General features: G+C 44.0%; 1 protein-coding gene across 1 annotated transcript; it reads right to left on the minus strand.

Annotated features, from left to right (window-relative positions):
- Positions 1-1,517: 1,517 nt before the first annotated feature.
- LOC128490804 (NXPE family member 3-like) lies at positions 1,518-25,056 on the minus strand. The gene is made up of 6 exons (XM_053462880.1): positions 24,807-25,056; positions 7,721-8,233; positions 5,300-5,520; positions 4,777-4,847; positions 3,602-3,817; positions 1,518-2,473 (listed from the first exon to the last, which is right to left on the minus strand). Exons 1-6 carry the CDS (start codon positions 24,864-24,866, stop codon positions 1,941-1,943), a joined length of 1,614 nt encoding a protein of 537 aa, XP_053318855.1. The 5' UTR covers positions 24,867-25,056; the 3' UTR covers positions 1,518-1,940.
- Between the last annotated feature and the right edge of the window lie 809 nt (positions 25,057-25,865).

Genomic DNA, 25,865 nt, shown 5'->3' on the forward strand with positions numbered 1-25,865 from the left:
TCTCCCTGATATTCTCTTTAACCCCTATATGGCCCTCTGCCTCCAGAAAGCCCTTATACCCCCCATATGCCACCCTTACCCTCCCCCGATTTACCAGTGCTTCCCTAGACTTCTCCTTGTGCTTTAGATTCCTTGGTGTGTAGTGGTAGCAGTCGGTGAAGGTCTGTGCAGTGCATGCAGACAACCTCTGCTGCTTCTGCCGGCACTTCTACCGGGGCTTCGGTGAATGAGCACCGGAAGGTCATGTGACAGAGGTGCACCGTCATAGAAGCCCCGGCAGCATCGCCAGCAGCAGCAGAGTTTGTCTGTGCAGCGCTGCGGGGATCTTGATCTTAGTCTTGTAGTCAGACCTCTATTTGAGGTCTGATTAGGAGACGACCTCGAATATAAGACGATGGTTATTTTTCAGAGCATTTAATATATAATATATATATAATTGAGCAAATACAGTACTGCTTTCCAAAAAAGCAGATACCTTTCTAATGTGTTGGAGAACACTCAGTTGGTTGTAGTAAAGTCCAAGCTCCAGACACACTGGTAAGAGTGGCAGATAACCACTTGTTTATAGTGGAATTCTCATACCTCTGAACTTCCTAGAGCGGTATACCCGATCACCCTATTCTGGAGAGTGGCTTCTCAAGTGGTGGGACTAGCCGGTCGTGTAGGTGGAGCTAGTCCCAAACAACAATACCCAGGAACTTCTAGGCTCTGGCTACCTGGAGCCCCTCCATGTGGGATACTACCAGGACCACCCGGTGATGTCGCGGATGGTCCCACTAATGTCAGAGGCCATTCCCACTGATGTCACGGATGGTCCCACTGATGTCAAGTGTCCATGAGACCTCGGAGAAGCTGTGCTTCACCTGAGCAACCAGGTAAAACCCGGAGAGTTCCCAGGTATTTGAATTGTCTCTGCGTAGGTTTGTACTGGTTTCATTGTATCTATTCTGGGCCGTTATGTCACTTTCTGCTCCAGGCTGCACAGTCGAAACTTGTATTTATGTACTTTTTAGGATGAAAGGAAGTGTGGTAAGTCAGGGAGATGACTTTCAAGAAATCCTCCACCTTAATTTACTGCCTGTTCGTGAATTACACCCAAGATCTCCAACATTAATACCCAATGAGAAGGGGGTAGGGCCAAGTCGGCAGCCTTGTAACACTTACTCACCTAAACCTGATATCATTGCGATGTCAGAAATTTTGGGTAGTACACTATACTATAGCATGCATAGCCACACCCAGCATTAAATAGAATTTATTTTAATAGAAAAAATATCTTTGCAAGGATAAAAAAAAAAAAAATCTAATTTCAAGTAAAATTGGAATACCCTGATTTATAACGATTATAACGACCAAGCCTATTTGCCCATTCTTGACATTAACCCCTTTCAGTCAAGGGAGTTCTCAGAACGCACAAATGTATACTTTTTTGTTTTTTTTAAGGCAAAGTAGGACCTTCTTTTAAAATCATATGAATGCATAAAACATTATACGTTTTAACAGATAAAAAAACATACTAAAATAGACAAAAAATAGTTAGTTTTTGGCAACTGGCGCACCCACGCTTTACATATCACCCCATATTACAAAGCTACGGGGCAGTTGCTGTCAAAGACAATTACAGAATTGGAGAAGGACTTATAACCACACGTGTGGATGTCTGTGCAATGCGCAATTCATTTATAATTCTACAACATAAAATAAAAAAGTAAGAGCTCCCTGAGTAATAACCCTTATTTCACCAGCGTCCTTGCGCAATAAATAATAAATAAAGGTCCCCTGGGTCCTGTATCCACCTGTCCTTCTTGCTCAATGCAGTTTTGTCGACAGCTTGCGTAACATGTGAAATGAAGCAAGTCTTTTCCACGATTATGAAGCACCAGGTAGCGCATAATATCGGTTTGTTGTGGAAGGGAGGATGAACTCCTCCTGTTCCGACCTCATTGGGGACAGATATAGGATAGCATTAGGTCAACTTCATTTCTGATGACTGGAGGCCCAGGGTGAATGTTGTCAGGCAGGTAGTGACAAGATGTCATGTCCCATGCGTCCAGAACAGTGACAGCCATGCCTTTGAAGGCCGCTCTCAGTAATATGTCCAGCTGAAGGGAGAGCCAGTCGCTGCCATAGACAGATTTGTAGCCTGTGTTGGCCGACTTGATCAGCACAGTGGTCTGTGGGCTACGGAAGAGCAAAGATGAGACCGCTTTACGAACCCGAGCTAACCTTTGCAAGTAGACATGAACTGGGTAGGTAGTAAAGTGCGCCCAAAGGGTCATCACCACAACGGTGTGGGGCCCCCCACTGATCCCAGAGATGTGCGCCGCCTCAAAATGGAGGTCTGAGGTCATCGTCTTGGAAGTCCTTAGAGGCAGTCCATGGGCCCTCCAACGCACTACAGTTCCATAGTCTGGGTCCACTGCAATTAAAGGTCCTGACTGGTAATTAACATGTAAGTCTATCCTCTTCAGGCCTGAAAAAACACAGAGCAACTTGTATCATGGTTTGTGTATTTCTACTGAACATTTGGGTCTATTCACTAAGAAGTCAAGTGGTTCGTTGAGTTAATTTAACCCAGTTGACTAGACTTGAGTGAGGTCACAAAACAGTGCATATTCGCTAACATATGCATTGTTTGTAAGATTATGCAATTTTAAATGTTGCAAGTTTCAGAAGGGGGCATATGAGTTGAATGAAAACTCACATGTCCCTGCCTGAAACTTGCAAAATTAAAGGAAAGACAGCACCTTGTCTGTACAAAGAAAATTAGAGAAACTATTAACCAAAGAAGTTCATCTCCCATGGCACGGAATGCGGTGAGGGGGTATAATTGGAGCCTATACCTCCTCCTGAGGTTTATTAATATTACCTCCCACCATACCAAACATGAAGTGGGTCAAAAGGAGCAACTGTCTACCCCCTTTTGATTGACAGGGGGTCCTAGGGTGCTTGTTTGGTATATAAAATTATTTTATTTTAGCTCTGTTGCGGGAGAGAGGTGGTTCAAACGTTACCTCATATCCCCCTTGCAATGCAAGATGAAATCCGCAAGTTGGAAATACGTTGAAACTTGCAAGCAGCTTGTGATTTAATGAATCTGTTTAACGCCTTGATTTTTTTCCCAAACTCGTAAAAACTCGACTCTCCCGCCTTTTGGCGAATGCAATCTGAGAATGATTAATACAGGGGCGTCCAACCTGTGGCCCTCCAACTGCTGAAGGACTACATCTCCCATACTCCTCAGCCAGCCCCTGAGCTGAAAGAGCATTATGGGAGATGTAGTCCTGCAGCAGCTGGCGGGCCGCAGGTTGGACGCCCCTGGATTAATACATTATAAGCTTGTAAAAGCAGGACACGATGTGGACAAGTTATGTGAATGTTACTGTGAATTTTGTATATTGTCTTTTTCAACGCTTTTCATTTTTCGCTCTCCTCTCCCGATATCCTCTGCACCTGGGCTCCTACACGACCTGCTTTCCTGAGTCCTGAGCCACTTTTTTCTATCGCTTTTCCTTTCCACATTATTTTTACATTATCGAAAGTTTTCATACCACCACTGCTTCCATAAAACCCCTTTTCTACCCAGTTAAGTGTCTCTTACTTGGGATAAACTTCTCTAAATATTCAAACCACTGGCGCAATGTGGAATCTCCAAACATGTAGACATCTTTCCCACGCAAGCAGTTGCTGGCATCAGAGGGTTGAGGGAAATGTCGCCCCCGACAAGTCAGAGTAGTCCACTGATCTTTATAATAAAATCCAGAGGGTTGCGGGTTATCGTGTCCAGTCTTGCAGGTGGTGAGGTTGGAGGTAAGGTCTACATGAAGAGGAGGGCAACACAAGCTAAATGGGGTTCCTGAGACAAAGGTAGAGAATTGGGTAGGACTGAAAGAAGAGACAACAGGATGAGACAAAATGAGAGAAAGGATGAAAAAGAACCAAAATAAAAGATATTAGTGGATGAAAAGGGACACAAAGAGAGCACATATATAGCACGACAGAAAATAGGAAGAATGAAGGTGGCAGAGAGAAGAAAGATAGAAAATGAGGAAGAAAGCTAGTGATGGAGGAAGAAATGAAGAAGATGAGGATGAAGAGAAAGTAAAAGAAGGGGGAGAAAAATGATTTTGGGGAAAGAAAAATGAGAAACCAAATGGAAAAAACGGATGAAGGGAGAAAGGCACATGATAGAGGAAGAAAAGGGGGAAAGGAACGATTAGGATTGTAATGTAGAGAGACAGGATTGGGAAGAAGCAGACAAAATGGGAAAGTAGGCTAGGGCCTAGAACAAACAAAAACTAAGACAGCAGAGAAGACCCTTAATGAAAGACAGAAAACATCTTTGGTGTATGTAGCGTTGATAAAAGTTACAAACAAATATAAGGGAACTTACAAAGAGTGTGTGCTTAAAGGCATATCCACCAGCGGATACGTTCCATGTAACTTACACAGGAGAGAAAGGGAGAGAAAAGTTCAAAAAGAAACCGCCAGAAAGGGGGTATAAGCACAGAGAAACAGTAGAAAATAACAGAAGGGTGCTAAATCAATAATCCCTCCACTTTTCCTACTTTCATGTTATAGAAACATAGAGTTTAACAGCTGATTTCCTAGTATGCTCTATAATGAGAGAACAAAACGTGTGAGAGCAAAACAGGATAATGGTTAGAAGGAGAAGCTCAAAAGCTTGAGAAGGAGAGATCAAAAAGGAGACAATAAAAAATAACATTCGTTATAACAATACCTCACGGCAGACAGAAGGATATAAAAGGCTCTTACCCTTAGAGTTGCTGTTTGACTCAACATTGATTGGAGATACCGATCCTGGAATATCTTGATTAGTGACAGAGCTGATGAAGGGCAGAAACAGATGAAGGATGGGTTAGGAAGACCGGATGGCAGCCGTTACGACAGACTATGTCCAACTTCAGAGGACTAAGATCATTGACACCAAAATGGGGCAGTGTCATTTACCAGTTCCACTGGAAAACAATGCCACCAGTAACACTCAACAACAAAGAGCGGAAGGGCCTATCGTGGACAATACGGCATCAATCAATGAACACCAGTGCTACTCAAGGACACCAGAAGAAAATACCTTCTCAATGTGGAGGAATGAGTATTTTGAGGTACTAGTGGAGGCCAAACTGGGTTCACCAATGGTAAAAAATACACCCTTCTTTAAGGAACTGCCTGAAGAAGCCCAAAACGGCCATAACTATTAAGAATTATTCCTGGTGTAAAAGCTAGAGTGCAGTCTTATTCAACTCTCTGTTCATCGCTAGAAGACTTGACTACTCACCCACTCAGTAGAGTGTCCTCCAGAGAATTTGTCACCTTACGATATCCACCCATGGAATGTTGGACCCAGCCTTCACATGGTAGTTTCTGAGGCTTCAAACACTGCCAAGGGTCACCACTCACAGGGTCCCTGTAGTCGCATATATCCCTTCCGGTCATCTCCAGGTTACATTCTGTGACTTCACTGACTCCATTGGACTGAAAAAACCCATAAAAGTATACCTAGGAGATATGTAATACGGATAACACATTACAATACAGGTTTTATTATAATAGGAAGTGCCATCTTTATCAACTTGTGTATATTTCAGCCTACTCATCTACTGATCTAAACAAACTTAAAAAAGATGACACAACTTTAAAATAAACAAAAATACATAAAAAATGTCCCATCAGGGGAGGTACCATGAGTGCAGCTATATAGGGACCGCCGTAGTCATTATGATCTGGATACAATATGTATGTATTAGGAAAGAAGATTCCCTCCCCTGAGGAGCCGGAAGTCTAGGTAGTAGCAGGGAGTGCAGAGGGAGAAGGTTTAGTGCAATTTGGAAGACTTCTGATGCATTCTAAATCAGGTTTTCTAAGTTACAATAATTCTGTGTTCTTTTAGTTTGCTTTTGAAGTTGTGTAAAGCTGAAGCTAAGTGGTAATTCCAGGGATATGAAGCAGGGAGGGAGAAGGCATATGGTCAAGATGGGGTAGTAGCTGTTAAAGAACACAACACATTCATGCTAACACATTTGCCCTACTGCACACTTATACAAACACTCTCATGCTAACACACACTCCCTCTAACACACACTTGCACATTCATGCTACAAACACTCACTCTAATGCACACTTACACATTCATGAAAATACACACACGTATACACTCATGCTAAGCCACCCCCCCAACACACACACTCACGCCCTCCCTAATTCTCTCACTCAGTCATCCCCTCCCTCTCTCACCCACTCATCCCCTGATCTTGCAGGAAGCCTTCTTTCTAGCTATTACTCCAGGGCCATATAATTCTGTCTCTTTTAACTTCTCCCCTGGCTGCCTGTCCTGGAAGCATTTGTATGTACACTTCTTGCCTATGCTCAATAGTGCATCCACTGAAATCATTGAAGCAGCGGCCAATCATATGTCATCTAGTAAAAGAGTTTTCAGACAGTATACATGCGATTGGCTGCTGCTTTTCCCATTGAGTACAAGTTCTGAGCTTCTATGGACCTCATCATTCTTCTGGAGCTCTGTTGACATGGCCTCCAAAAGCGCTTTCTGAAAAAGACAGATTACTTGTCTTTTGCGGAGTAGTTCCACAAAAAGGGGGAGCCACGGCACACACACCACGGGGACAGCCACTTACCCGTTCCTACAATCTGGAGAATGGAAGCGCACGGAAGCTCAGCACTTTTCGGAAAACGCTCAGAGAGGGCTGGTAAACAGTGCTGATACCGAGGAGAAGTGAATGAAAAAGAAGACAGAAGAAGCAGCAAGATAAAAGCTGTGAGAAAGGAGACAGGGACGAGGAAGAGGCTGACGGTGAAGATAGGGAGACATTGAGAGAGTAAGTAAGCGTGGCTCAAAGATGGTACTGACAAGCTGTCTGGGATAAGATGGCGCTGACAAGCTGTTTGGGCACAAAGATGGCACTGACAAGCTGTTTGGGGACAATGATGGCACTGGTAAGTAGTTTGGGGGCAAAAATAGCACTGACAAGCTTTTCGGGGCCAAAGCTGGCACTGTGGAATTGGGAGACATGTTACTTGGTGAAGTCAGGGAGCACAAATCGGTGGAGTAGTTGCCACAGAAAATGAGTGTTATGTTTGTTAATGGGAGGAGTAATACAGCAATATAACCACACCCACCTGGGTGTGCCCAAAAAAAATTCTTGCATCCAGGCATCAGTGACCCCAGGCTCTGCCCTGCTTCTATGAGAATAATACTGCGGAATGTTGATTGCTTGAGTGGAGTTCAATGAGATATTCCTGAAAACAAATTGAGCGAGGTGTACCTCATACCTAATAATATCCACTTGACCATGGCACTTCAGTTCCATTTTAAATGGTCCCTGTGTCTGCCTTTTGTAAATAATCTCTCAACAAGTCCATATCAACAAAAAGAGAAATGTATCATGGAAACTTTACTGTAAACAATGGCATGCTAAATATCTTTTTATGTAGAAATTCTGATTTTAAGACCAACGACTGACTAAGGTTTGAGTCTTTACAGCAGGAAAATGGGGACGACTCAATGGGCCAAATGGGCCATAGGCCCAAATCTGCTATCAAATGATATATTTCTATCTAATCTTAAGGAATCCTGATGGACAGATAGACAACACTAACATTTTGTAAGGAATGATGCAATGGCCTGCTTATTGTTTGAGTACTGCAACACAATTACATGTGCTTAGAATCGTAGGCTCACCTTATCTGGATACTGATCTCTCTTGGTTTTCAAGACAGCCACAGCTTCACTGGAGTGAATGAGTTTGATATTGACTAGTGCTTCACCAGGCCACAGGAGGAGGAACTTCACCAGGTAGGTCCCATTGCCATAATCCATTACTTGTCCGGTGACACCAGCTTTAAGCTTAGGGGAGTGAAGCTTGGCCCTGAAGAAGTCCCCCCCATGGGTCTTGGGTTGAGCTTGGTGATTCCGGGCAGTGATCAGAACCTCCAGGGTTTCACCCACTCTATACCTGTCCTGTTTATTTACTAGCTCATAATGACTCTTCTTGGGGCTGGTGGAAAGGTAAAACTTGATGTCACTGGAAGGTAGGTCAGGCCAGTATATCAGACTTAAGAGTTCCGAGAGCTCGGTGTTGTTTTGTAGGTGGTAGGGATCCACGGTACTGGACAGCTTAGGATATTCCGCGTATGTTCTGGGTAGAGGTGGCACATATGGATCAGATTCTGTCACCAACATTCTGTAAACAAACTAAAGAAAGAACAAATTAGAAGGAACGTTATCGGGATGTGTACTTTTATACTGTAAAATAAACTTAAGGTCTTGAAATGGTCAACGGCCGTTGTTTTGTTTTTGGAAGAAAGGTAGAGACACACAGTATTGTTCCTGGAAAAAAAGATATAGGAAGCTTTGAGACCCTAAATAAAAGAGCAGGAATATCAATAAGCCACTATGGGAAAAACAAATATTCAACCAACTTTAGTTGTTCCAGTACTTTAGATCTTCACCGATAAAAAATACATACCGGTAAATCATAATTATGACAGCCCTAGACCAACAATAGCTACTGAATATCGTAGACTGGGCCAACTGGTTCTCACTTATTTTCATGTTGTAGGTTTCCATGACGCATGAGAGTTAACACAATTCAAATTTGTGAAGGTTGTGAAGGTGAACCGGATGTCTGAATCTGGTAATGATAACTAAAAATAAGGACCTTATCTCAAACATCAAAGTAAGAGAACACTTGGGGAATAGCGACCATAACATGGTTTCATTTGAGATAAATTCCAAAAAGCAAATGGGTAACTGTTCTACCAAAACTCAATTTCAGAAGGGCAAACTTTTGATGGGCTAAGGTCAACTATGGAACGGATAGACTGGGATGGATTGTTCTCTGGACTAAACATAGAGGACAAATGGAATACCTTTAACCACACATTGCAAAATTACACACACCGATAGGGAATAAATACAAAAGAATCAATGTGGCTTAGCAGGAAAGTAAAACATTAATAAAAGTAATAAGCATTATAAAAGCGAGGGGTCGGTAGCATCACTTATGGCATACAAAGATGCCAACAAAGCCTGCAAAAAGGCGATTAAAATGCCTAAATTGGAAAATGAGAAACTAATTGCCAAGGAGAGTAAAACCAATCCCAAGAAATTGTTCAAGTATGTAAATGGAAAAAAGTTAAAGGTAGAGAATGTTGGTGCTTTATTATCTGAAACGGGAAACTCGGTTAGTGAGGACAGAGAGAAAGTCGACATCCTTTTTTTCTTCTGTTGATACCAAGGAAGAACCGACGACGGAGCCCCTGCTGGCTAATTTTAAGGAACCGTTACAGTAAACATGGGATTGGCCGGAACAAGGGGCAAATGTCTGTATTTGGATAGCAAATTGTTGTGAATGTTTCTCGGACAGTACGCAGGTGTTTAGGGGTCTGTCCTGGGTCCTCTTCTTTTTAATTTGTTTATAAATGATCTCCCAAGCTGCATTGAGAGAGTTGGTACAGCCAACCGCTGTCATAGTTAATGAGGGGCAGGGGGTCATATTTTGGGCAGGGGAGTGGGATGCCCAATGTCTTCCTGCATTCCACATACTCACTGCCACATTAGATCCCACTAAAGGCTTTTGGGGCCAGCCGTGTCTCGATATAGAAACATAGAAAGTGACGGCAGATAAGAACCATCCAGCCCAGCCTCTGAGTACTTCCCTTAGTCCCTGGCCTTATCCTATATCTAGCTTAACCTTATGACTATTCCATACTTGCTTAAATGCCTTCACTGTAGTCACATCTACCACCTCTGCTTGAAGGCTATTCCATGCATCCACTACCATTTCAGTAAAGTAATATTTCCTGATTTTGCTTTTAAACCTTTGCCCCTCTTGTTGTGGTAGTGTTTCGCCTTTAAAATAAACTCTCTTCCTTTATCGTGTTGATTCCCTTTAAGTATTTAAGTGTTTCTATCATATCCCCATCTGTCACGTCTTTCTTCCAGGCTGTATGTGTTTAGATCCACATTAAGTGCCAGTTGCCACGTCTCTGACCATTGCTTCAGTTTACCTAAATCATTTGCCATTTGGCTTCTTCCTCCAGGAACATTAATATTGTTGCAAATGTTTGAGTCATCAGCAAAAAGACGTGCAACACCAACACAGACAAGTACACATCCAAGCTGATACACATCCATTCTCACACACACAGACGTATACATCCATGCTCACACACACAGAAGTACACATGCATGATCAAACACACACAAGTACACATCTATGTTCACACACATCCATTCTCACACACAGAAGTACACATCCATGTTCACACACTCAGAAGCACACATCCAAGCTCACACACAGAAGTACACACCCAATCTCAAACACACAAAAGTACACATCCGAGCTCACACACAGAAGTACACATGCATGATCAAGCACACACAAGTACACATCCATGTTCACACACTCAGAAGCACACATCCAAGCTCACACACAGAAGTACACACCCAATCTCAAACACACAAAAGTACACATCCGAGCTCACACACAGAAGTACACATGCATGATCAAGCACACACAAGTACACATCCATGTTCACACACTCAGAAGCACACATCCAAGCTCACACACAGAAGTACACACCCAATCTCAAACACACAAAAGTACACATCCAAGCTCACACACAGAAGTACACATGCATGATCAAGCACACACAAGTACACACCCATGTTCACACGCACAGAAGTACACATACATGTTCACACACATCCATTCTCACACACACAGAGAAGTACACATCCATGTTCACACACATCCATTCTCACACACACACACACACACACAGAGAAGTACACAACCATGTTCACACGCACAGAAGTACACATCCATGTTCACACACTCAGAAGCACACATCCAAGCTCACGCACAGAAGCACACATCCATGCTTACACACACAGAAGTACACATCCATGCTTGTGCACGCTGTGGGAGCAGCCTCGGTTTTCCTGTCTCCTTGTGTCTCCAATTAGTTTACAAAGTGCCCTTCCAACCTTGATCAGCGTGGTCCAGGTCAGAAGGGCCCTTTCTAAACAATGTTGAACCAGTACGAGGAGAATGCTTTGTGTCCCTCTCATTCATTGGTCATGTTTACAACTTTGTATCAAGCAGGTATATAAACAGAGGTGGCACTTTCTTACTTCCTCTTAAACCAGGATCAGGCAAGGAGAAGATCTGGATCTTTACCACCCTCCCGCCCGGAATGGATTGCTAAGACGACTAATATTGGTATTTCCGCAACAGTGGAAATTGGTAGAGACCAAGCCAGTGGTGGCCAATACAGTTTGAAGCTCTTGGTGAATATGATGGGTGTACCTGCCTAACTCTGTCGCCAGCTGGCAGTGGCTTATTCCTCAATTTCTGTTTGGTCAATAAAACTGTGGCCAAGTTCGTCTTACATGAAGTAAGAATGAATTATGTGGAGGGGTTGTATAAAGTGATATATATATTAAGCTGCTAACGTAACGTGAAGTCATCTGTTGGATACAGAAGTCTAAGCAGATGGAAATGTTCAGATTGTGGCCACAGATATCCAATAGGCCTGTGACCTATAGGTATATCTTGGAACGCCTGGAGCTCCCCCTCTTTTCAGGTAGTAGCTTTCTTCAAGAAGTAGGGCTTGCAGAACATGGGGTCAGGGCAGTAGTTGGCAGGTGGGCAGGAATTAGGTGGCGTAAACCAAGAAACCCCTCTGCCCAAAGAAACTGGAATGGAGACCTGGTGAAGCAGCACTTCACTCAGAGTCTTTGGAAACCTGTAGAGTTCCAGTGTATGTGTATTGGCTGCTGGCCCTAAAGTACCGGGGCCAGTTTTACGCTTCACGCTGGTCTTTGTACAATGTACAGAATAACATCCCCGTGAGCCTTGCTTCCCATGATCTCCAGACGTCCTTCCTCTTTCTTCAGAAAGGGGAGCATTGCTTGGCCACGCCTACTTCCTCTCCTACTCCCAGCCCGCTTAAGGCTACCTGCGGCTAGCCCCATCCATCTAAACAACTAGCCCCACCCATTAATGCATATAGCTCTTCCTCTATATCTAGCTAGCCCCACCTCCTCATAAAGCCACCCCCGCCAGAAGACAGAGAGCTGCAGGTGACGCTCCCAGGTATGTCAAAATACAGGTAAAGAAGTTTTACTGTCTGCCATTTGAAACTGGACAACAGCTGAAATAATTTAAGGCAGTTTTACTCATCAGTAAATTAACAATAAATAGGAAAGTATGCGCACGCCCTCTAAATCCATTAATCCTGACACTGGGAATCTGAATGTTTTAATAGAGAATTCCTGGCCTGCAATTTATATCAGATTTAGGCCTCTCATACCAACACTCACAAGTCAGCTCTCTAACCAGCCACGAATACAACGTCTTCTTCCGAAAGACTTAGACAAAAAAAATATAGGCTACAGGCCAGATATGGTCCAATAATATGGAAAAAAAATCAAGATGGCTATTTCAGAAACCTTGTTTTTGGGAGGGCTATAATATTTATTGAGAAAGGTGACAATACCAGGTCATCTAAAGCTGGATTGCGACCTGGGTCACAAACTGTGATGGAACTCTATCACCTTGGCTATTTTCTGATGATTCAATACACATTATTGGGGCTTTTTGAGCTGTAGAACACTGAGATACCCTCATACCCAGCAAACATTCTGACCTCCTAGAAAAGAGGGGCATCAGAAGAAGAAAAGAGGGACTTTGGGTCCCAATGAGAAACTGAGCAAGGGACACTTGGCAGGTACATATTAAGTTAAGAGCTGTGTAGAAGAACCTTTAATGAAACATTTACTAGCTGTAGGGACAATAACTATGTCTGAGCCAGACTGTCTCAGGAAACACCCTCTCTCCCCCCTGAATAAATGCACAGGTAATTTAGGTTTGGGTTCACTAGGCATAGAACTTTGCTAATTATATGTTACTTAACAATAGAGAGTTTTCCTGTAAGCCTTACAGGTAGAGTTACTGGGTGTAAAAAACAGAACACTTAAGATCCTTTATGAGAAATTAAGAACTTTATAGCAAGCAGTCTTTTGTCCTTCCTTAAACAAACAGTTGTGTAAAAAAGGACTAGGAATGGCCTTATAGAACAGTAACATCTGTAGCCTTTGTAGTCTGTTGGTGGCCATACATAAGCAAGTGGGATATATTTTATTAGCAATGTTACAAAAGGTCTCAAAGGTAAATATAATAATAAAAAAACCATAAAAAAAGGTCCAAAGCAAATACACTTTTAAAAACAGACTGACAGACCTTTGAAATATTGAATGAGTTTAGAGCAGTATCAGCTGAGGGCTAATTTACTTTGTTGTATGAGATCCTACCTTAAAACCTCCTTGAGTTTGATGAGCAGAGAGACTGTTGGGGGTAGAGGAAGTTTCCCTGCGCTCCCAGGCTGAGGAGAGACCCTGAAGAAGAAGACCATCCCCGAGCTGAGTGAGAAATGACCTGCCTGGACCTTTGTGTGCTGTCTGGGGGAGGTTTTCCAGAGCCTGGCGTAGCTGGGTCTGCCTGGGAGGTCTAGATAGCGAGTGATTAGGATGGTCCTTCTGGCCAGCACTGCATAGTTAGAGGGGGGCTCCAATTGTGAGCTTGGCCATTTCTTTTTATGATTTTGTTTAAATCGTTATTTAAAAATAAAGCATTTTATTGATTGCCCTAGAGGACTGTGCTTAAGACCCCAAACTGTGACATTTTATGGCCCTCGTGCAACACGGTTTGTCACAATATATAAATATATATATATATATATACACACACACATACACAAAGATAAATAGTATGGCCAGTCACATACATGAAGCTGATATGTAATGATATAATGTAAACAGAAACCGGGGTGGTGTCCACCATGGAAGGGGTCCTGGGTATGTTCTTCAGGCTCATGGGATCCCCCGCTGTTTTATTACCTCTCTGGAACATGGAGGAGCAGTCACTGGTCACTGAGTTATGAGATTTATACCCCTTCAACCAAGTGTCCCTGTTTAGGCTGGACAGTCTCTGTTTGTGGTCCAAATGCTTGTGTCCCTCCTTCCTCCCCCGATGCTTCTCTTTTCTAGGAGCTCAGAATGTTTGTTGGGTATGAGGGTATCGCAGGGTTCTACAGCCCCCCCAAAAAACAGATAGTGTGTATAGAGGGAGCGGGAACTGGGGTTTATTAATTAAGTTGTGGAAATATATATTAATTTATTCTTCTCAGCATCTCACAATGAATAGGTCACCAAGGTCACGTGAAAAACCGCAGGAAAGTCCTGCTCACCAGCCACACCTGTAGCCAGGGTCTCAAATCAAGGGGTCTATTTCTGATAGGCTGGAAGTTATGATGTACTTTGATGTCACTGAGAATTCTTTCTTCCCTCCAATCGATCATCTAGGAGGAGGGTGCTGTCGCTTTCCACACATAATACTGCCCAGGTGTTTGAAACACTTTGTTAATCAGAAAAAAACAACTAATGTAGACTTTTCAGAATCGTTGAGTTAAGTATTTGCTTTCTTCTGCAAGCTTGGAGGTTGATCCTCAATAATTAGGATACCCACAGTATTTTTATCGATAAATACTACAGAGGCAGAATCAAAGCTTGTATAAGGTCTTCTTCTTCGTGCAGGAGTCCTAAAGCTTCTGGAACATGTGCAGCTTAGTGGAGGGAGCCTTGACAGGGCTAGGAGGTGGGCCTAAGGGGTTTTGTTTTAATTTTATTGGTTTGCCAGGTTAGGGGGTTGGGTCCTATAAATAGCTGGGAGCCATTTTGTGAGCTCACTTTTTAATCAGCTTTTCAGACCTGTGGTTGTCTGTTTGGACCATCTCCAAGGTTTCTTTGTTGTCTTTCAGGTGCCATGGATCGCGATGTGGAAGCACTGCTGGATGGGATTCGGGCTGCAACGAGGGACAGAGGTGCTGCGTGGCTGCGGGACCAGTTGGGTCCGTTGCTGGAAGCTGCTGGGCCCGCATCGCTGGAGCCACGTCGGACCGTGCGGAGGACGCGGCCCCCACAGCGCTTGAGTCCGTGCGAGACGGGGTGGAGACGACGGGAGAAAAGTCCGTCGGCCGATGCCGGTGGGGGACGTAAACGATGCCCGGGGGCGGTGCGGGAGCCCGTCTGCTCGGCGTCCGGGTCCGGAGGAGTGGAGACGGAGGCCCCGGGGCATGTCGGTGCCCGTGGGTGGACGGCGTGGACCGGGAGCTGCAACGCGGGAGACGGATGGCCGGATACACGGTGAGGAACGAGCGGCAGGCCTCGGGTGAGGAGGGGGTGCTGTTGGGATGTCTGGGGGAGATAGAGACGGCCTCGGGGGACACGTGGTTGGCGATGCAGAATGCGTGGGTGAGGAGCGTCTGGCAGTAGGCCCCGGCAGCGGCGCTATTGGGAGTTCTAGAGCTGGAAGGGCAAGCAGCAGCAGTGATTCTCGTGGTCATGGGATGGCTGAGAGTGATAGGGGTGTGCCTGTCCGGAGTGGAGTGTATGGTGGCGAGGCTGCAGCTGGCCCTAGGGAGTCACGGGGTGCGGTTTCCAGCGTCAGGAGAAGTGCAGATGGCTCTGGGAGGGAGCACAGGGCCTCGGTTGGTGCGGTTGACAGGAGGAGCAGGCACGCTAGTCGGGCTAGCGGTGCTTTGTCACGTGGGAGTCGGTCACCGTCACGGTTCAGTTGGCAGTCGGGCCTTGGTCGCCGAGCAGGGACGGGAGATCGCCAAGTGTTCCCAGGAGGGCTGGACGGGATGGTAGCAGGCGGTGGAGCGAGCATGCAGTGGGTAGCAGGGGTGTCAGAGTCAGACGTTCACGATCCAGATCTGGGAGTCCGCTGCCTAGGGATAGTAGGCGGTCATGCGGTCCAGTCGGGAGGCTTCGAGTCGCATGGTTTTGCCGCAGAATTCTTCTCATTCCAAGTCGGAGCAGCGCCAGGTGGACGAGCTGGGCGTTCAGCGGTCGGGTGTGGAGTTAGCAGGAACGGCGGCCGGGCCAGCGGAGTCGTCGGTTGGCGGCGGTCAGGATGCGCCCTTGAGGCTTTCAGCGGCCGGGGGTTCCGGTGGGGAGTCCAGTTTAGATACGCAGGAGGGTAGTTTATTTGCTGGTTTAAAAGAGTTAGTTGAGTCTTGGGGTAGGTTGGAGAAGAGGATAGAGTGTGGTCAGGTTTGGGTCCCTCAGAAGTTGCAGCAGGTGACATCGGCGGTGGCGGGAGAGGCGGCTGTTAGTACTGCAGTCGTTGAGGTTGAGCAGTCGGCGGAGGAAGTTGTGGTGGGGGCTGAGCGGTCAGAGTTAGCTGGTGAGATTGCGGAGTCGGCTAGACAGAATGCATACGTGTCGTTTTCTGGTCCGTTGGGGGTACATTTGAAGCATGAGGTGAAGGAAAAGCTTTGGAAAGGGGAATTTGTGGAAATTTTTTCCCTTCTTCCCCTGGAAGAGTTTATTGAGGTTAAGGAGGAGGATAAGAAGGATGCAAAAAAGGAGGAGGAGGAGGAGAAGCGTTGTAGGTATCGGAAGATACCGAAGTCGTTTGATAATTGGTTGAGGGCTTTTTGCATATTAGCAAGTGTTTTGGGGGAGAAGTCGTTGAGTTTGTGTTCTTCCTTGTTCTGCTATGTAGATGGGATATGGGAGGCTTACCGTACATACGGAGGGTTGGCATGGTGGAAGTACGACGAACAGTTTCGTCAACGTTTGGCGGCTAATCTGGGTATGCGGTGGGACCATATGGACCTGCCGCTATGGATGAAGTTAATGATGGCTCAGAAGGCTTCGCCCTTTCAGCAGGGGGCCGGCCCGGGTTATGTTGGCTCTTTAACGAGGGCCAGTGCAAGTGGGGCAGCGGATGTAAATTTAAGCATGAGTGCTCCAGTTGTGGGGGGGCGCATGGGCTCAACAGGTGTTTCAAGCGAAGGAAGTCTGGGGCCGCCGGAGGCGGTTTGTCCACACCAGCAGCTGCTCCCGCTCGGCCGGTATCCGGTGAGGTTAAGCGCGATGTTACCATGGCTAAGCCGCTACGGTAGGCGTGGGGATGCTGATTTGTTACGGGATGGTTTTAAGTATGGTTTTTTTCATTCCATTTCAGCCTAGGGCTGCGGGGCATGGGTGTAGGAACCTGAAATCGGTTGCGGCATTCCCTAAAGTGGTTAGGGAAAAGTTGATGAAGGAGGTGCAGTTAGGTAGGATGGCTGGGCCGTTTGAGGCCCCTCCGTTGGATAATTTGAGGCTTTCTCCTTTGGGGGTGGTCCCGAAGAAGGAAACTGAGAAGTATCGGCTGATACACCATTTATCTTATCCCAAAGGGTTGTCGGTTAATGATGATATCGATAGGGAGCTGTGCTCCGTAAAGGTCTGCTTCGGATTGGGTTGGATCCTCGGTCTTTTGGTACCCATTCCTTTTGGATTGGGGCGGCTATGGAGGCAGCACGTTTAGGTTTGGGTGATGCCTTGGTTAAGCGGATCGGGAGATGGGAGTCGGATTGTTTTCGTACGTATGTGCGGTCTGGGTATGTGGTCTGAAGGGGTGTTGTTTTATGTTGAGTTTCTCGTGTATTCTTTCTTTTCTTTCGTAGGTTTGATGGCCTGGATTATGGGCCATTCATATGTGTTCTGGGCCAGACGGAGAGCTGCGGTTCGTCTTAACGGTCAGCAGCTGGGCTTTCCTGAGGAACGGATCAAGCTGCGGTGGTTTGGTTTTCGGGGTTTCAGTTGGATGGAGGTGTGTGCGGAAGTGTGGAGGAGGTTGGATTCGTGGTTTCGACCGGATTTGGTGCTTTTTCACGCGGGGGGTAATGAGTTGGGTTTGGTCCAGAGGATGAAACAGGATCTTGATCGGTTGAGGACATTGGTCCCTGGGATTATGGTTATCTGGTCATAGATTGTTTCATCGTATTTGTTGGAGTCATAAAACGCTAGGTCACCTTAGGTGATCTATTTCCTTTATCTCCTATTATTTTTATTATATACCGGCGCAGCTTTCGCTTCGTTTTTTTTTTTGTTTTATGGTTAATGGTTAACATTTCTCCGGATTTCTGGGCTATGGTTGTGTCGATATCGAACCTTTGTGGCACTGGTTATTTAAGGACACTATCCGGTCAACTGTTGTCTGGGCACGGTCCTATGCAATCGCTCCTATGTAATTTGACGGATGTATGTACCGTATTTTTCGCTCTATAAGACGCACCTGCTGATAAGACGCACCTAGATTTTAGAGGAGAAAAAAAAGGAAAAAATATTTTGAGCTAAAAAATGGGCTAAAATATTTATTACAATAACTGAATAACTTAACATGAACAATAGCCAACAGCAGCATTAAGAACCATCATTACCAATCCACAGATTCCACACATACCAATCCACACATATACCAATCCACAGATTCCACACATACCAATCCACTCTCACTGTCACTCAGTCTTACTGAATGATTTCCTACCTTCTTTTCTACCTCTTTTCTTCTTACAGCAGTCTTCTTCTTACAGCAATCCTCCTCTTCGCTCCTCTTCTTCTGTCTTCTTCCGGGTCAGAGGGCACTGTGGGCGCGGCTTCAGTGCCGCCGGGGTTTGTTGTCAGATCCCGGCGGCACTGAAGCCGCGCCCACAGCAGCAGTTGCCGCGCGGATCGCAAGGGAGCAGTATCGGAGGTCTTTAACAGACCTCCGGCTCCCTTGAGTGATATTAAGCCGGTTCAAGGGAACCGGCTTAAAATCACTCAAGGGAGCCGGAGGTCTGTTAAAGACCTCCGATACCGCTCTCTTGCAAGCCTGCTCCTCCAGCGGCGGACATTACTGTCCGTCTCTGGAGGGGTGCCGGGTGCCGGCAAGTTGGCACCCCCTGATGAGCGGCACCCGGTGCGGACCGCCCCCCCCCCCGCTAGGTACGCTACTGGGCGGCGGTCTCCAGATGAAGACCTCCCCTGGACGGCGAAGCGAGACAGAGACTGTCCGGGACACTTTTGGTGAGTATATCGTTGCCCCCCCCCCCCCTGCCTGCATCTTCGCTCCATAAGACGCGGCTGATTTTTCATCCTACTTTGGGAGGAAAAAAACTGCGTCTTATGGAGCGAAAAATACGGTAATTCCTTACTTTTTGTCGAATTTGTACTAGCTTTAATAAACAGAGAATTGAAAAAAAAGAAATATGAAAAACATAATAATTATTAGCAATGATATTGGGCTACTTTTTAAAACATTATCTTTTCATTTTTTTTTATTCTTCTTTTTCTTTTCTTTAGCTGTTTCCAGTGCAGTATGGCTTGAGATCTCTTTGGGGGATCTCTCCCACATTTTGGATGCTAGTGATGTAATGGTGACATCACTGGGCTCCCAATAAATTGTATTTATTTTTATTTATATTTTTCATTGAATTTTTTGGTATTTCTATTTTTTTATTATTTGCAAGTGGGAGAAACTTTGCTTCTCCCTCTGACTGATCTATGCTGATCACACTGTGATTTTGGATGCTAGTGATGTCATGGTGACATCACTGGGCTCCCAATAAATTGGATTTATTTTTATGATTTTGTTTTGGGGTGTTTTGTTTGAACAGCTTAAGACCCCGAACTGTGACATTTTATGGCCCTCATGCAACACGGTTTGTCACTATATGTATATATATATATATATATATACACACACAAAGATAAATAGTATGGCCAGTCACATACATGAAATTAATATGTAATGATATAATGTAAAGAGAAACAGGGGTGGTGCACACCATGGAAGGGGTCCTGGGTATGTTCTTCAGGCTCACGCTGTTTTAATACCTCTCCGGAACATACTATCCAGGCCCCGACTACATGGAGTCGACGGCCGGCGGCCGCTGATGTTGCATGCTGCAGGGCTAGCCCCAAACCCACTTAAATTCTAAGTGGTAGGAGATGAAGTGGGCAGGGTGCGGGAAGCACCTCAACGCTGCTCCGACGACCCGGAGAGTTCCCAGCTATGGTAATAAAGAGAAGATGACGGGGAATCTCCAAATTAAATGGACCACGTAGCCCTATGTAGACCCTTTGGCTCACCGGGGGTGAGACCTCTCTATTTAAACATGGGTTTTTACTTTTTGTATCTTATTAGGAAACAGGACAGAGCTCCAGGCTTATCCCAGGAATATTCAAACAATAATTCAAACGTTATGCAAAAGGTTTGATCAATAACAAGCTACCTAACCTTAATTTTGGTCCTTGGTTGAACAAATGTCATATTATGACGATACCCACATAGAAGTAGCTCATGGGGGTCTTGGGAGAGTGGACTCATGCCAAACACTGGCCAAGCCACAGGACCAATTTCCTTGGACTGTAAAGTTTCCACGGAGCCATCCTTAGGACACACGTTGAGCACCACAAAGCGGCTCTTTAAGTATAGCGGGGCTCCCATCCCGACAACTCATCTGACAGGTCCCGCTATGGCCTCTTCTGGTCTTAGCTCTAGCCCATCCTCTACACCCTCCCCCATCCACCCACCCTCCAACATGGGACTGGGGGGTTCTTTATAGTACCAAATATGAAGGACTACAAACTGTGGGGTTTGATACATGGTATGGAATGGTACAAATGGAGCAAACAGGAGAAGAACATTCTATTGGCTGCTATGGTGATTGCACCACTTTTTTAGAACCCCCAATATTTGTTGTTGAACTTCATACCACTCAGACCACGCCAGAACATGGTGTAGAACATTTAAAAATATATGTAAATGGGGTACGTCTGTAATCGAGGGATTTTGCCGGACATAAGATGGGTCATTGTTTATCAGTGGCACTTATTATATGGAACAAATTCTAAGAAAATCCCCAAAAAAATATTTATAATTATTTGCATGTTTCTATAGGTTCTAATGAAAGCCCTATTTTTTTTTTATTTTTTTTTCAGAAAAAAGGGATGTATAATTTGAGTGGATAAATTAAACATGAAAAAGAGGAATTAAACCCACATATGGTAAAAATGCTCAAAAAATGTATGTTCATCATGCTACTAAAAAACTCGTGTACTATAGAGGCTAAAACAACATTTAGACATCTTATGCATTAACTATTTCATGATTTTTACAATATGCACCATGTTTTCTTCCATTGTCTTTCATTTGATATACCCACCAACATTATACATTGTTCTGTTCAGTTGAAGTAGGTCATTTTTGTGATAATATATAGAATATATGTAGAATAAAACACATTTTTTTGTGATTTTGCTTAATATTTCTTCTACCGAGTAGGTGCCCTGGCTGTTCGGCAACATTGCCTGATTACAGTAACACCCCAAGAGGGCCACATCCATCCCTTACATATTACCTGAAATTTTTAAGCTTTTTATATTTTTATACATTTTTTGTATACATTCTTTTGTACCCTATATGTTTTCTTGGCTTAAGGGGTTTGACAGTAGTGATTTTTTAGCTTAGTGGTAGGACTAAGGAATATTGGGACATTTTTTTTATTTTTTCTGCACTGTTCGTTGTGCAATATGGATAGCATTCTATTTGGGAAAACCTTCTTATACGTTGCAGATGCTAGTGATGTCACAGTGACATCACTTGGCTTCTTATAAAGTTTTTTTTAAAATGTTGATTTCATTTATATTGCATTTTACATATTTGTATTTTTATTTACTTTTTTTTCGTTTTTGAAAGTGCTGATAATACTGATCCATAGCCCTGTATTGCTTATCGTTATGTGTGGGATCAGCTGGCAGGGTATCTGTCCTCCACCAGCGACACCTGCCAGAAGGGAATGCCTGTTTGCAGTACGCCATTCATTTGCCTCCTAAACACTCCTCATTTAAAAAGGGCGTACGCCGCTATACAGTGTATGGCGGACGTTGACGCCCCGGGAGGGGGCCAGACATGGCCCCTGATGCCACTCTCTGTGATGCTAAATGCTTCGACATCGAAAGCGAAAGTAGATTACGTTCTACACCCATTTAAAGCCATGACGGTTGCCTGGACCCTGAATTGTCATCAAGGGGTTAAACAAAGCTTGCTAAAAGCAGTAGAAAGATTCCCTAAGCCCTGCATACCCAGGGGTCTTTGCCTCTACAGTGTCCTGTGAAGCTGGAAGGGGGACAGTGAAATATGTCCCCCCAAATAGTGGTGTCCTTAGTTTCCCTGTTAGGTAGGGTACACCTCACCTGAGATTAGTTTACATGTTCTTATCCCATACACTATAACACACACACGCTTACTCTGGCATTGTATACCTAAACATATACACACACACACTGTCTCTCCTCTCTTTTTCTGTTTTCCTCTTCCACTAACCCTATGGTAACCCCTGACTCCCTAGCACCATACACTAACACGCACACATGCTAATACCAAAAAGCTCAATAAAGTCCTAACCACACCCCCTGAAATAATACGGAGTCTCTTTGGCCATTGGAAATGTTATAGAGACGCTTATCAATTTCACTTACGTACACAAATGTCATTTCCATGCGGTTACACCCAGTACTATTTGTTTTGTTTTTACAACCAAGTAATTTACTTATGTATTCTATTATATATTCCTATTTCATCAACCACCATACACTTTAACCGATGGCATACCTCCTAACCACCCTGTTTTTTTTTTTTTGTTTTTTTTTTGTTTTTTTTTTAAATTTTTTATTACAAACGTATCAATGACATACAAACATAAATTCTCAATAAATATCGTACTTAGACATAAAAAGTGAAGGAAAGTACAAACAACAGTGCATAAACATATATATACGCATTCATAAATAAGTCATGTATATATTATAAATACGTTTATCCGTAAGGAAAGAATCAATAATAGCGTCTTGGTATCTCTTGAATTTTTTTATAATTATTTCTGTTCAGTTTCCAGTTTCTAGTTCTACCTGTGTGCGGGTTATCCATGGTTTCCAGATATCAATATATATATTACTTTTAGCTATACTCATATAGTAGCCTTTTTCTAACCACCCTGTTTTAAGTGGTCCAGTCATGATTTTCAGGTACTGTAGCATTGTCCAGCCACGCTTCCCCAGTTTCCCGAATTTGTGGGAAGAGCCACTCACTCAGTGACGTATCCTGACGTATCCTGACGTATCCTGACCTAGAGTCACACATGGGGTTTTCAATACAAATATAAATACATTTTTAACATAATGAGATACAATGGGAGGGAGGATGGGGAAAGACTGATTTAAGCAACATATTTGTGCACCATGGAGGGGGGGGCAGACATTAAACTGAAACAATGGCGGTCACTCCCTGGTTGCATTTACTGGCTGTCTGCAAGAGCTGATCCCCTCAGTCATGAGACAATATGGGGGTAGCTGAAAACACGGGGGGTTACAGGGAAATACATAATTGGAAAACATCATCGGTGTTGGCAAAATACAGGACCAATCCCGATTCATTATCCGTTTTCCACAGTCTGCGGTCCTGATATTTAGGAAACATGGTAAAACCTGTACCAGGGGGAAAATCGCTAGAAACTGACCCCCTGTACCTACACACAGAAGTCTTTAGAAGGGCCCATAGGTAAGGAGGAGGCCAGCCATCAGCCCCCTCCAGAAGCCCCAGTGACGGAAGGTTCCGTCACAGCCTGTGCGCCGAATCTCATCCGTTCCATGGTGTGTCCCTGATTGACCACGATTTTACGCTGCCTGCCTACGACCCCGGACCTGTTTAACCGTTTATGCTTCTGATCTGCCTGCCTACGTCCCCGGACCTGTTTAACCGTTTATGCTTCTGATCTGCCTGCCTTGACCTCGGATACGCTTGACCTCACTGCCTGCCGTTGCCCCTGATCACGGACTGTTTACTGGACTTCTCTATCGGTGCATATCTGCATAGTTGGATCCTCCTTCGCTACCTGACCCCGTGACAAAGGGGTTACATTCTATATCTACTTATGCCTGTAATGATTTTATGTATATTATTAAATCTGAAATCAACATGGCTTCCAAGGCTTCCTAATAATGAATATATAATAGTATATGTGAATCAGTGTGTATGTGATATATATATATATATACATATATATAATATATAAAATGTTTTTTATGTGTATGTGACGGTGCGCACATCTGAATCAGTGTATAAATATATATATATATATATATAATTATACCTTACCATTACAAGCACAGATCATATTTTCTTTAAATTGAAATTATGCAGTACTACACACTATTTCTCAATCGCAATATAAATGAAGAAACATTAAAATAGCTTTCTGAATAACTCGTAAACCCCAGACATAATGATAATGTCGTTAAGATGGCAACCTAATAAAAGGTTAACAGAAGTTTCACTTCATCATTCTGTATCTCTCTAAACAATACACCTATTACAGCAGCAATAAACAACGTATACGTTAACAGATTCTCCATTTGAAATACACTTTTTATTATGTTTATTATGCTTCTGCCCCTGATTTCCCTGTTTCTGGAATTGCCCTTTAAAGGTAAATTCTATATAAAAAAGCCACCTTTTTTTGTTGTTGCTGTAAATGTTATTGAATGCCACGCTTACGAATAAGATCCGCGATGTTAAAAGATTTCTTTGATCAGCAGACGAAACCTGTTTATTTCTGACGACACTCCCTTCATTATTAATACATTTGTTTTTCACTCCACCAAATACGACGGATCCGTCTTTCAACTTTGTCCAAATCGTATAAATAGGAATCCTTTTATATTCCAGAATATCGAAACAATGTTTTTTAATAGGGGTTCCACATTATACTCCTTATTTTTTTTTTTTTTTTTTAATCAGTGGCCTCGGTTTAAAAGAGTTCACCTATAGGGGGTTACCCTATAGGACCCCCCACACCCCCCCAAATTCCCGCGTACTTACCCCAGCTACGCCGGACAAACAGAGCAGTAGGATTCCGTAATGTCCTCTCGTCCAACTCATGGTGGCGGCGGCGGCAGCAGTCTCCAACGATGCAGATCCCAACTCAGGGAAACTTACTTCTCATGGCCACCTGTGTCACCAACACATAGTATGAACGCAGAGCCTGAGCTTCGTACGGTGAGAGCAGAACACTGTATACAGCACAACAAGCCCTGCCTGCTGCATGTTAATAGCTAGTCACACCCTCCTCCGAGAATCATCCCCGGTGATCCCTTGAGTCTGCGTGCTTGAAACTCGAAGGGTCTCTTAGTCGTGTATCTGAATCCTGTATTTGGATGAACAGAGTGATCCCACTCACCCGCAGGCTCGTAAAAATACTTTATACAGGACAGGAGTTGCTTTCAACAGCACAGAGTCCCAGGCAGCCTCCTTAACAAAGTGTTAAAGTAAAGCCAAAAAAAAATCCAAAAACCTCCCTCGACTAGTTTTTTTTCCTGCAGACCTAAACCTGCAGACCTAAATCAGTCGTTAGCCGCGTCTTAGATTCGGGGTCCGATGGGAGCTCTCCAGGAGTTCGTTAGAGTTCGTTAGACTCCCCCAGAACCCTCGTTGGGCCAGGGCTGGAGCTGGCTGGCGGTGGGTATATCAACTGGCAGAAGATGCATTTGAAGCACCATGAACATGTAAAGGGACCCTTCAGTTATCATATACATTAAAGTGTCCAAGGCAGCGCAGTGTCATAAAGAAGAATAAATTACCGCCGCTCCAAACCTCCAAACATGTACATTAAATAAACATGAGGCTATAGTGACACGGAACCATAGAAACATAGATTTTGACATTAGAACCATTCTTTCCATCTAGTATATATATATATATATATATATATATATATATATATATATATATATATATACTGGCATATATTTTTTAATTTATTTTTTATTTATTTTTTTAAAGGACTAGCAGAGCTTTTTTTTTTTATGTGTAGTCCAACATTTAGTATGAAAAAAAATAGGTATAAAATTACTATAAAAAATAAACTACAATTTTCATAGA

The sequence above is a fragment of the Spea bombifrons genome, chromosome 4 (assembly GCF_027358695.1).
Source record: "Spea bombifrons isolate aSpeBom1 chromosome 4, aSpeBom1.2.pri, whole genome shotgun sequence".
In the NCBI taxonomy this organism is placed as follows: Eukaryota; Metazoa; Chordata; class Amphibia; order Anura; family Pelobatidae; genus Spea; species Spea bombifrons.